The 13,478-nt window shown below is 46.0% G+C and overlaps 1 protein-coding gene across 1 annotated transcript in view; it reads right to left on the reverse strand.

Annotated features, from left to right (window-relative positions):
- Positions 1 to 13,478, reverse strand: part of LOC100881476 (kin of IRRE-like protein 1) — a 239,048-nt gene that overhangs the window by 22,521 nt on the left and 203,049 nt on the right. The window contains exons 8-9 of the mRNA XM_076536363.1: positions 8,291 to 8,435; positions 6,012 to 6,142 (exon numbers count right to left, since the gene is read on the reverse strand). Coding sequence (XP_076392478.1) covers positions 6,012 to 6,142; positions 8,291 to 8,435 — 276 coding nt within the window. The remainder of the gene's footprint in view (positions 1 to 6,011; positions 6,143 to 8,290; positions 8,436 to 13,478) is intronic.

Consider the following 13,478-nt stretch of genomic DNA (forward strand, 5'->3'; position numbering starts at 1 on the left):
CTTCTTTAGTCCATCGACGACTCTAATTGCATCGACGAGCTAACTCGATCAGTGATTCTTTTCTCGCGCGGCGTAAAAGTTTCCGCGAAGAAAAAACACGACGTACACCATGGAAATAGAAATCTCTAATCTCCGGTATGCGCCGATCCTCGAGGATATGCCGTAGCGCGCGTTAGTACACGACGAAAATATCGCTGCGAACGGTTGAAAATTTAAGAACGGAGAAAGCTGCGGATACAAACGAAGCGAGGGAAGGCAAGAAAATTAGCATGCATACCGAGCAACTTTCGAGTTAATGAAGACCAAGCGGGCTGATTGCACGCGATCTTCGTTGCCGGTGATGGATCGTTGTAAAATGAAAGAGAAGAAATAACGGTTCGACCGTTCGTTGGCGAAAAAGAAGAGAAAAAAAATACAATTTTTCTGGCTGAACGTTACGACAATACCGCGTCTTATATAATGAGTCACGAAATCCTCGCTCACAAATCTTCAGGTTGGAAGCTGTTCGAGTTAAGGGTAAGACGGAACAATTTTTCTTACCGAAACTTCTTTCTTTTCGGGGAAAATAAATAGTATCGTAAGGACGGGCGCGTCTAACGACAGGCAACGTATTATCGCGAATGACCTTGTAAAAATCAGATGCAGAAAGGTTTATCACATTTCCAACCCGGTTAAACTTCGATACCGTGTAGCGTCGAATGCTGCGAATTCAAATATTTTTTCTAGCTATAAAGACACGGTTTTATCGGCGACAAGACGATCCATTCTGCCGCGATAAAACCCGAGAAAAAGAGACGAGGGCAAGGAGATTATTCGAGCGTTATAGTAGTCGCCACTTACAATTAGTGAACACTATAGTTTCAAATACGTATACCGGAGTACAAAGTATATAACCTATGTAAGTCTATAACCTATCATTTGTTCCACACTCGGCTCAGTCAGAGCTAACTAATCGTTTTTCCGATACAAAGATAAATATCAAGTTAAATAAAGGAAATTGAAATGTTGATTCGATTAAATACAAATTATGTCCCGCGTGTTCGGGTCGTCTTCTTGACGCGACGTAATATACAGGTTAGGGTTTTCCTTAGCTTTTCTCCATTCTTTTCTCCGCTTCTTTTTCTGTTAGTCAAAGAATAGTCTAGGTTTTTCGTTGATCAAGTTAAACGTGACATGTAACGAATTCTACTTTCGACAATAATCGAATTTCCAAAACGAATATGTACATTCTTAAAAGGAATGAAGCGCGATAAGAACGCGAAATTCCGGTACACTAGTATCCGACAGGAGATAACAATCCTCGCTAACAAGATCACAATGGTCATTCGTTCGAGAGCCGAAAGAGAGGATTTTCGTTCGTCCGTTCGATATAATCCTGGACAAGGATAAATAGACGCGTCGAGGAAAAAGAACGATATCGCTGAAGAATGATTCGTAACGAGAAGACACTGGTAAACAGCTCATGACCGACGCGACGAACGAGCCGAGATGAAATGATTTTGTAACTCGTTCCCTCGTTCGGAGAAGAATCGAGGAAGGAAGGAAGGAAGGAAGAAAGGAAGGATGTAAAGAAGCACCACGAAGACCACGAATTGTTGGCAATTTTTCAAGGAATCAGTGCACCGTCTGACCGGAATGAACGTCCGCCTCTCTTCCTTTAGCCACTTCACCCCTTTTTTCCTCGCTTTTCTGGCATCCAGCGAGAAGAAAGACGAAGGGAAGGAAGAAGACGAAGGAGAAGCTTGCAGCGAACGAGTCGAATTCTCGACGGAGAGTCGCGGCCGTTCGAGCTGACGGCATCCCAGGCCGACGAGAATCTTTCTTGGATCGAAACGCGAAAAGAAATTCGATGAATCTTTCGGATAGAAGTGAAGCGGATCGACGAGATTGAACGAGCACGATATTCCGAGGTTTTGTTGTCGACGATTCAGCTCGGCGAGAGGAATTCAACTCGTAATCTGGTGTCGTCGATAACATCCTCGTTCGTTCGACCAAGGGAAGACGAGCTTAACGCCCAAGGAAACAATGCGGAACATAAAGGATTCCGGATCTCTTGGAAAAACCGTGACGAATGGTGCGTCGGCGTCAACCGAAGTAAGTTCGAGCAATTCGAGGTTGCCCAGGGCAAACACTTGGTCGCCTAAGTAGCTTTCTCGAAGTATACGTTCGCAAGACGGGACGTCGTAAGACGCACGATAGTTCGAAGAAGGACGACGATACCTTTAGCTACCGTTAGAGGGCTGCGTGAACAGAATATCGAGAGAACCTGTACGAAAGGACGGTTAACACCTACTTTATGTAACGGCGCGTCGCGAGACAATACCGTGGTCTATTGTACCGCTACGGGTCTACGTACCACGTGCTACGAGTAATTCCAGCCTTATTCCGGATTCCGAATATTCTGAAAATGAAGCGGCAGGCTTTTGGGCTTCGTTCCAACTTCCTCTTTCCGCGGCTAGACCCGCGTTCTATAAAATCGTGCACTTACTCTTGCCTGTTTCGAACCGAACCGACAACTTTTACTCCCTACGCTGTACACCCTTGTCAACCTTCGGATATCGTTATCCGTCGGAACGTTTTAACCTTCCCGTTACGGGACAGGATCAGCCGTGACTCTGGTAGTTTCAAGTTATCGAAGGTAGTCAGATTTCGAGAGTTCGAGACGACAACGGTAATTAGCGTTCGATCGTCGAAGAAGTTCGGGAATAAAAAACCAAGTCGGCTGAAGGTCTAACGAACAGATCGGAATCCTTCTAAGACTCCGACGAGACTATTTTGCGAGCGTATCCGTCTTCTTTAAGGAAGTTCCGAACGGTAAGCGAGATTACAAGGAAGAAGAAGGAGGAGGAAAACGAGCGCGGAAAGAACATTTAGCAACGTTTCGTTCGCGTAGGAGAAAAAGTCCGGTGATCGTGATCGAACGAAAGCGAAACGTTCTTCTGGCTCGTCGCGCGAACGCATTACGGAGCGTTACGGAGCGTTACGGGGCGGCGACTTTAAGCGGAATTCCGGCACGGTAACTCGCGACGCCGGGTGAAATTGATCGATGTACGGGCCGTCGAGTACGAGCGTCGGGTGTTGTCGGTATCGAATCTCGCGCGAGAAGGAAATGCACTCGACCGATTCATTGCGAGAAACCCTATTACCCCGTTGTTGCCCCGCCTCTGATCGGTACACAGAAGCAATAACGTCGATTTGGAAATCAAATAATGCCGGGCAAACCCTCGTTGGAATTTAAAGATTCCACGAGAAACGTCGTTGTATTACTTCGGTCGGACTCGCAGTCTTCTGGAAAATTCGATCTCGGGACCGGGTTGTCACCGCTGGAATCTGCTCCGAGCGTCCGTGCGCCATCGCCGTTTTTTAATTCGGCCCTTTTTGGGGAAAGAGTCCGTATCGATCTCGCCATCGACGAGATTACTCGACGCGTTAAAGGACATAACGTCCGGATAAAAATGAAAGGATACGCGCGAAAAGAGCGATCGGGGAAGAGTGTTAATAGGGTTCTTCCGGTAACCGGTCAATCCACTTTGCGAAGAAAGATGAAGAGGCAGGAAAATGTTTCAACGTCTCTTCCCTGTAGAGCCGATTGGTTCGTCGATACTTGTTCGCGTAGCTGCAGAACCTCTTTCTCTATTGTCCTCGTGAATGGTACAGCCCAGCCTAATCACTCTACCCCATTATAGACCTCTATCTCTCTCTTATGCTTTACCTACTTTCTGCCTTTTCCTTCGATTCTACTCCGTAGAACCCTCTTTTGCCTTCGACCCATATTCCACTCTGCGCTACGTCCCGTTTCTATCTTTTCTTCCTTTCGCTGCTAGTCTTTCTTCGTTTTTACGATCGCCATTCAAGAGGTTACTGCTTCTGGCAATGGCTCGAAGCGTTTTTTTAAGACCGACAGTTCGAGAAGGAATCCCGGCCCGATTGGTACCTTGGGATTGATTGGCAGATAGAACGTGCCGATGGGCTTCCCGTAATTCCTAGGCAAACCCGTTCTAATCGGCCGAGAAGAGATGTCCCTTCGTTCACGGAGATTTACGACTCTCTTTTATTATCATTATTATCGGTATTGTTTCACCGTTGTCGGCGATATTTCATTTTATACTACTCGGTACATGGAGTTTTGCGCTCTGTACTTGTATTAATATCGCTAGCTACCGACAGTTAATTATTCTATTATTGTACGGTCACCTTATCGGGTAATATTATTATCGCGAATGTGCCATCAGCGTTTATTTCTTCAGGGAGGTCGTTCCGTCGATGCGATACGGTGATCGATCTTCGAATCGATAACGGTAGCTTTTAGAAGGAACATCGGAATCCGTGAAAAATAGAAACTGAAGGCGCTCCGCTGGGAATCGAAGCCGAGATTCTGGATGTTGTAACCTCTGCTAACCTCCTAGAGACGTAGGTCGACGGTTTTCGTTTGATTCGATGTTTCGCGAGCGCGCGTGTCTGTCCGTCGACGCCCGACGTCGTTCACTCTTTTATAAACGGTTTATTTTAATCCGAGCTGTAAGCTTCTTTCCCTGAAAGTTACTATTTCGCGTAAAGCATCGATCGAAATCTGACAGCGTCCAATTTTACGCGTCACGATCGGATACGATAATAAAATTCAGTCGTGAATTCCTGTCGGGAACGAGGAAGTGTATTCCATGTGTTCTGGACCGCGTCACGAGTATCATCGGATATTACGAGATCATATAACTATTATTAAATAGAGTTTTAAATTACTCCGAATGAAGCCACACCGACCTATTTCCGTCACCCTGTCAATTTCATAATTTCCGGGCTAAAATATTAACACGAGTGACGCAGCGAATCGAAAAGATGTATGGCGAAAGATCTACGTCGAGTAGACAGAATTTGCGGAGAAAATGGCAGAGATAGGTAGAGGGGACAATCTCTAAAGCGAGACACGAGAGGAAAGCCAAGGTTACGACTGTTCTCGAGAAACGAAGTCGGTTCATATTTTTAAGATGCAATTTCGACGGAAATCTCTTACGTTGTAGCAGCTGCTACCGTCTCGCCATTAGCCCACCTCTTCGTCCCGGTATCGTTCGTGAACTACGACACGTATCCGCGGAAAAGATCGTCCGACCTTTAAACGCGAAGAAAAAAAATCAAGACGAACGCGAACGGAAGCAAAGCGGTCGAAACGCTATACATTGTACTACGTACGCGTGTATTGTAGCTATGTATACACCGACCAGATATTAAGATATTAAAATGGTCGCGCAACGGTATAAATTGTTTATGGATAGGGGTGCTTCGAATCGAATTCGTGCAGAGTGTATAAATTTCGAATGCAAATGTACGACAACGGATCTCCGAGCCATCGATGTACGCCGATTACAAATAGCAGGTTCGGTTCTTGTCGGAGAAATTGTCGAGAAACCAGCGAGAAAACGAAGCAATGAGAAATAATGGAAATTCAGTTATTGGACTCGTTCCCGGCGAAATTAATGTACCGACTCTTAACGAGGAAAAATGTAAAAACTTTCCGTTCATCCTAACGAACGTAATTCCGCGTATAACGACGGGAAAAAGGAAAGGAAAGGGAGAATGAATGAGTGGTGTGCAAAGTCTTTTATCGTTGCTCAACGTAAATCCGCGAGATGATCGGCTTCCAACGTAACGCGTTTCATGGCGCACGGTTTTAAGTGTTCGCGTTCTAACGGCGCTCCACGAGATCGAGTCTGCCGAACGATCTCATATATTATGCAAATAAAGGATTTAAAGTTTTACCTAGTGCTCGATATACGAGCCAGTGCACAAGCGCGGCGGGTGGCGAGACGAAACGAAGCGGATAAGAACGGAGTCTTCTTACTCTCGCGGATGTCGTCGCGTAAATTATCCGAAACGTTGCGACTACGCTCTCGTAACTTTTTCCTCGGAAATTTTCGGGGAAAATCTGCACTTATTTTCTGGACAGTAATTCGCGAGAATCGTAATTCGCGACTAGGACTAGCGCGCGTAATCCTGGAATTCCACATGCATATACGTACGTCGTGTATCCACGTCAACTTGGACCAAGGTGGATTGGCTCTAATGTGACACTCGAAGTAGACGTCGTCGCCTTCCTTGATGTCTTCCGGACTCAAGGTCGATCCGAGGTTCAACGACACGATCGGCGGATCTGTAATCATTTATCTTTCCGTTAATTGAACGGCAGCGCTACATTTAGCTGTAGGACGCGTTATTAAAGCAACCGATGAAGCTGTTAATAATAGGCGAACGACTCGAAGCCGATAATGGATGGCAGAATAGCCTTTTACTTCTTTTTTTTCTCTCCTAGAGAGAGGGAATAAGATGAAGGGCTTTGATACGTTTTATCGCGACGGTAGGCTCCACCCTCGTAGAATTTCATCAACTTGATACCTCGAGGCTTAAGGCGCGCTCGCCCCCAGCACGTGGCAACCTATCCGCTCTACGATTTACGCGTCCATGGCATAGTCGCTGTACTAGAATGTACTATAAAAACACGTAGTGGCGTTTCTAAATAAGATCGAACCCTTATAGGAAAGGACAATGGACTCGGTTTATTTTCAAAGGAGATACGTCGCGCCACGCGATTCTTTTTGCCACACCCCTCAGGAATTCCGGTATTTTCTCGCGCTGCTTATATCTCTTTCATTTACCGTCTTCATTAGTTTAATCATACCGCTCCCGCCCTGTTGGTCTCTTTTCTAGCCCGGAGGAGGAGTTTATTCTTCCAGCGTTCTCGCAGAATTTTATCGCGCACCACGATAAATTCCCTCCGTTTCCACTGGCTCTTCTTTTTCCCCCATGCTCCTTGTCCACGGTGTACACCGTTCTTTCGAGATTGTATTAATTAGCTTGATCGCGTCCTTTCCCTCCGCCATTTCCGACTACCCGTCGCTTTTTAACCCTCGACCCTTTGTTGCATCGTTGTTTCCTTGTCCCTTATTTTTCCGCTGCTCTTCGCGAACCGACAAGATCCTTTGCTCGAGGATCGCAATAAATTCCTCCCTCGACCTCTGCCGGTTTCATTTTCTTCCTCGTTTCTCGCGAATCGAGAGCTCGTACACGACTCGAAAAAGCCGGGGCAGACATGTCGGACCGAGGGCAACCGTGTAATTCCAGTGATACCGTGCAACGGTCAACGTAATTGGATACGCGACGTGACGTCATTTCCCATACCATACCGTACCAGCTTCTTCTTAATACCTTTACGAAGATACACGAGGGCTGGACGAAATAAAGCAAGTTTTAACGAGAGCCAAAAGTCTGTCGATAAAATTGCCGATGTTAGGGTAGTCGTTAATCGAGTAGCGAAATATATTTACTCGGTGGCGATCAGGAAACAGATTGCTTCAACCTCTTCCTTATGACCGCGTAAATCGTCGCGATTCCTGCTCGAGGAAATTGTTCGCGCGGCCACGTTCGCCCGTTCGTTAGAAAGTCGATATTAAGAATACAAAGACGATCCGACATATTCTGGCGTTATTCCAGCCAGTGGAAACGAAGCGAGGTCCCGATTTCTTCCTCGCCACGATCTTTTACGAGCGTACGTAAATGCATATTCGATGATTTCGACGCCCGGAACATGTTCCTCGTTCAGTCGACGGCCTTTAATCTATGCATATGCCTCGCGCGAACATCATAAAAGACTAAAGTATCGGTGGAAGGTCTGCGTGTCCCTTCGACTCGTCTTTCGTGGTGGCGGATATCGTGAAATCGGCCGATTTACGAGTCCTTTTACGTTCCGCACACTCTTCTCTACTCCGCTTACGTTCTTTTCGTCTCTGTCCTTATCTCCTTCATCCTGCATACATCTATCCTCTTTTCTTTTTTTTCCTTTTACAGCTACGATAAAACAGCCTCCGTCGGATTTCGGGCGAATTACAGCCGAAATTCAACGAGACCGATCGCTGCGTATCTTCGCGGAACCGTTCGGTACTCTGGTTGATCGTAAAACGAACAAAATATATCTATATATTGTATATGTATACGTATACGCGGTGTATAGCAACGGGCAGCTCGTAAAAGAAAAGATGCTACCAAAGAATTTTCCTTTTTTTCGCTAATTCGTTCTTCCATCTTCCGATTCGTCAGCGTTTCGCTACTTTTATCTTTTAACGTTTCTATCGAGGCTTTTGTATGGCCGATTACGTAACCGAATCAATAGTATTAACGTTATAAATGACCAGTGTTCGTTAGCGGTTCGAATAACGAAGAATTTCGCCGCAAAAACGTGAAAATTGAAAGGGAAATTTAACGAAACGAACGTCGATAAGCTATCGTATACTAATTCCATACTTACAGACGACGTCGATTTTCCAGGACCTCTCAACAAATAGTCCCGTCACGTTCGGATTTTCAGCCCTGCAGGTGATCGATTTCCCATGGTCCTCCACTCCAGGTTCGAATTCCACCATGCTCACTGTCCGATTTTCTGATCGCTCGTCCTGCGTAACGCAACCCCTTAGTTATATACGTACATATACGGCTACTCGAAAATCATGCGTTTTTCCATTTTAGAAAAATGTTCGAGCCAGTAAGCAAACGTTCGAAGGAAAAAAAGTGAACATTTGAAAGGACGGTAAACCGATGCTCGGCTGCCTGGAATCCTCTTTCGTTATACAGCCAGAGTATTTCTCGAGTGGGTACAGCGAATCTTTCGATGGATTTTACAAATTTTTCCATGCGAAAATTTGTCTACGAGTAGCTTCCGATCCCTCGTTTACCAAGAAAATCGCTATTTCTCGAGAGGATCAAATTAATCTTCTTAATGTTTTTTGACAATATTCCCGGTGCAAAGATTTTCTGATCCCCTTTTCCCCCCTTCGTTGGGGAAAAAGAAAGGCGAGAATATTCCGAGTATATCAAACGTTTTTCATGATTTTTACAAATTTTTCTACCCTGGATTTTTCCCTACTCTCGGTGGAATGGCAAAATCTTTAGCACGGTACTTTCCTGGCTCGAACAAACGTAATTTCTAAAAATAATATCGTGGAATCCGTTTGAAGCGGCGCGCCGCTTCAATTCCGCGGCGCAAGACGGCGAGAAACGAGTACGCCAGTTAGAAGATAAAAAGGGGAAAAGAAGAAAAAGTAAAAGGGTTGAAGGGGGTTGGGAACGAGTTCGACGGCAACTCCCGCTATGGTTAATTTTGGTTATATTAAGGTCGAGAGGCGGACCGTAAGCAACGCTTGGCAACATCTGCTGGAAATTCATTCGTGCTGCTAGCCCGGATTCGAAAGGACCCGGAGTCCTGCTAACGCCGTTGCTGGAATCCTTTCTAAAGAGAGCGCCGCCCCACCGCGCCGGATTCCACCGAGCGTGAATTTTACCGGCAACCAGCACCAGCTTCTGACGCGAGATTTTAGCGTCGCGTCGCGCCACGCCGCGTACCGTTGCACCCTGTTTTTCCATTTATTTTCCCAGCGACGCCGACCGGTACCGACGCTACCAAAAAAACCGCCGCGACCCCCTCGGTATTTCGTTTCAAAGCGCGTCACTCGATACCGCGTTCGGCTCCAACCTAAACTTTCTTCGCTTGGACGAGCTTTCTTCTTCTCTCGCGTCTCTGATATCTTTTACTTAATTCGTCGAGTTCCGTCGAATACCCTCGAGTTCGAGCGCTTTACGAACACGTTTAATGCGTGCCAGTATTAACAGATTATTCCATTACGCGTACAAAATTCACTGGCGATACGACGTTGGCTTTCGCTCATCGTATTCGACCGCCGCGCCGCGTCGAAACGAAATCGAAAACGATGGGCATATCGGATTAAGGACACGGTACAACGGTTTTCGACAAATAATTCGTATTCTCGTCGGTCGATAACTTTCGATAAAATTCGTAGGAAACGAATTCGAGCGACGAATAAAAGGAGAAAAGACGTAAGAGGGAAGCAAGGTTGAAAGGTTTCGCGATATTTCGTTTCGAAATGTTTGTACGCTCTTAAGGGGACGTCTCGAGAGAACGGGGAATAAGGATAATACAGGTGTTCTATCGTAGTTATCTGGTCGCTAACGAAACGCTTTCTAGCCGAGTCCACGTAACACGATAGGACGCGACGGGACGGAACGACGAACGGTTAAAGACAGTCTCGGATGACTATAGGATAATCAGGATGGTAACGCGATAGAAACGGCGTACGTGTTCCGTCGCTCGTAGGACCTGCTTACGTTAATATCTCTCTGTTAGCTTGGCCGCGGCGGCCTCCTCGTTTCCCGGGATAGACCTCTTCTTCTCGCGGCGCAAAGCCTCGCTACGAGGTTATATTTTATTATCCGACGCTTAAAGGTCGTGCCAAGAGGAATTTTAAGGAGGTACCTTCCGCGTCCTCCCTTCTCGCTCGTTTATCTCTTTTTCCTTCCTGTACGCGACAAATTACCGGAAGCCGAGTACGAGATGGTCAGATTATCGATAATCCGGAATCAGAAACGACGCGTTGTCTGGTACAGGTTGACACGCGGTCCTAATTAATTTCGCGTAGTTGATTAACAAGCCCTGGCCAGAACGCTTAACTCTATCCGTCCGGCAACAGTCTCGCAAAGCTTCCTGTTCGCTGTTCACCGAGTCCTCCGTCCTTCTCTGTTCCTGCGCATAGACCAAGACTTTGCTGTACGGGCTGATTAACGGGGTAAACGACAGACACCGATGGAAACGCGGCTGAATTCTAATTCGAGCAAAACAGCCGTCGTGTTTCCGTGACGAGGCTACCGCCCGGCTGTTGGAACCTGCTTCCATCTAACTTTTATGCGGTGAAATTAAAATTCTTTGACGACCCACCGACCAGATACGTGTGAAGATTCACCGATGGAACAACTCCTTGTCTCGCATCGAATATTCGAGGAACGCAGGGAATTTTAATGAATTCCGGAACACCTGATTTTTCTCTTTTCCGCTAGCTAAATGATCGTTGCAACGAGGAAAACAGAAGCGACAGTCGATCGGTTAGGTTGGCGGCTTCGGGGGCTCGCGACCATCCGATAACGTAACGGGAATCTATTCAATTTTTATCGAATGAAATTTCTGCGACGCGTAATCGTTTCTGTCTAATATCGGACAAACAATTTCTAATACGAATTCGAGTTTCGATCGCGCCTCGTGTTGGACCATTGACGGCTGGAAGTCGGGTGAAATGTTTCGTACAGACTGGTGAGAGCGGCTTAACTCTCGTTCGCTTGGTATTCCGGCGAACCGACGGAAACGCGCGCTCCGACACACTGCTTACGTACATTATCGGCGAGTATCGAATATTCCCATCGACCTAGACGCCGATTTTCGCGCTCTGCTTTCGGAAGCAGCTAAAAGGGCTTCTAACTTTGTAACGCATCGCGGAGTTTGCCGGGAAACTGGTAGTTATGGCTTTCGAATCCACCAGAATTCATCGGTTCTGTGTCAGTCTTTCTCTTTTCCTCTTTTCCTCTATGAAACTGTATGGCTCGGTTAAATACTCTTCCTGTACTTTATCGATATTCCAAATTTTACATCTACAAATGCGTATGTTTATTTTAGAATTTTTCAGGAATAGAAGAATATCGAGTCTACCTGTGTTTAAAAGCGCGATAGGACAATGCTGTCCTTCGCGATGCGTGAAGGACAAAAAGTGGAATTTTGTGTTACGCAATGTATTGTGGCAGGTTGATTTCGAAGGCAATATCGGTGCTTTCGCGAGTGTATTATTGGAAACGTCGAATATCAGAGGCTCGCATTGCGCCGTTTAACGGATCGAACAGCCTTTTCTATATCGAATCCTCCAAAATACGGCATATTCATAGCCGGATCTACGGCGCGTCTCGAATCGTACCAAGCTCGTTATTTTTCCGTGCTCGATAAATTTCGAACGGTCCGGACAACCGAAGTAAATCCTTTCGCGAAAGTGTCGCTTGATTTTTGCTTACTTTCCATAATTCCGTTTACCGAACACACAATTTTTTCTTTTTTTCGCTTGCTATTATCCCCGTACTCGTGTGGTCGTGCTAGTAAACGAATAATTTTCCTTCTTTACCGAGACATAAATATAATTAATTTGCAACGCGTAAAAATCGATGTTACGATCGAACAAAAATATTAAGGTACATAGTTTGGAAAATCAATAATGACAAATAATTTCTGTTTAAACGCCGAACTCTCGATAAATTTGATGGTGCAGCTTTTTGATGGGGATACGCAAACATCGAAACGCGAGAAATTAACGAGCATAACGAGAAACGTATTGTATCCGAGGTTACAAATAAAGGAAAGAACGAAAGATCGAAAAGGAAAGAACGAATCAATGTCGTATAACAATGTTGCTGGATCGAGCGAGAAACTCGTTTTTCTCGGAGGAGAATCGTTCTTTTTAAAATCGAATAAATTGATTTTTCTCGTTTCGTTCTCGGTTCGCAGAAATCGAGACTCGAATGTTCGCGCACTAGCAAGAAAGCTAGGATTTAGACGAAGCGTCGCGAGTAAGAGAATATTATGTTCGTTGGTTCGATTTCGGGTTAAAAACACGCGTGTCGAATAATTCGGCAAAGGTTTGGAAAAAATGGTTAGCTCGCGTTTTTGTATAGGATCGTATAGGGGCGCGGCGCGAAGTGGGTTCGAAATCGTCGAAATCGGGATCGCTTAATTGGCAATTAGCATGGCGCCAATGAAAATATCTGGAGTCGACAGGTGTGGTTGCTTAATTCAATCGACTCTCCTCGAAAGCACCGATCGTACCTTTCAACCGCCCCCCTTTGACCTCCATCTATCCGGCGCAACCACTTCTTCTCTTTTCATTGCTCATACAATCGGACGCGACCCCGAAAGCTGTCGACTTCGAATCCAATCCGTTTCGAGCAGACCTAACCCAACCTAACCTCTTTCTACTTCTGTCCCACCGGTTCGTTTTCGTCCTCTTCTCTTCGTCTTTTCCATCGCTTCGACTCTGTTTCTACGCCTTGAGAAGCTTTCCCGAGGGAAAGATTCGACGCCAAGGGGTATAGTTATCGGTTCCCCGGAGCGTTTCGACCTTTTCAACCTTTCCTCCTCCTCGTCTGTTTCCTACTCTCGATGGATATATCCTTTTCTGTCTACCTCTACCGAGACACTACGGACCTCTTTCGACGCGACTCTATCTGTCTTTGATTTTCCTTTTTCCCCTCTCTCTCTCTTTTCTCGTAACTCTGTTCGAGGCAGTAGCGGAAAATCGAACTGGCCACGATTTAGCTACTGTCCTCGAATAGCTCTTTTGTCCAGCAGTTGAGGAATCGTTGCATAGTTCTCGTCGGGAATCGCGCAGATTCGTTACATACGGATTGCTTTTGTTAGTTTAATCAGTCGCGATACCGCGTTCGCCGAGGCTCCACCACGAGGTATTTCAACGAATGCGAAAACGAGGTGAAATTCCGAAATAAACAGCTTTCAAGGTTGTACCGTTTAGAAAGAGTGCTGTGTATCGAGTCGGCTCGAACGCGAGCAAAACGATCGAAAGCGTTCCAGGATGATCGAGATTCACGAGCAGATACCG

This window comes from Megachile rotundata, chromosome 10 (assembly GCF_050947335.1).
Source record: "Megachile rotundata isolate GNS110a chromosome 10, iyMegRotu1, whole genome shotgun sequence".
NCBI lineage: Eukaryota > Metazoa > Arthropoda > Insecta > Hymenoptera > Megachilidae > Megachile > Megachile rotundata.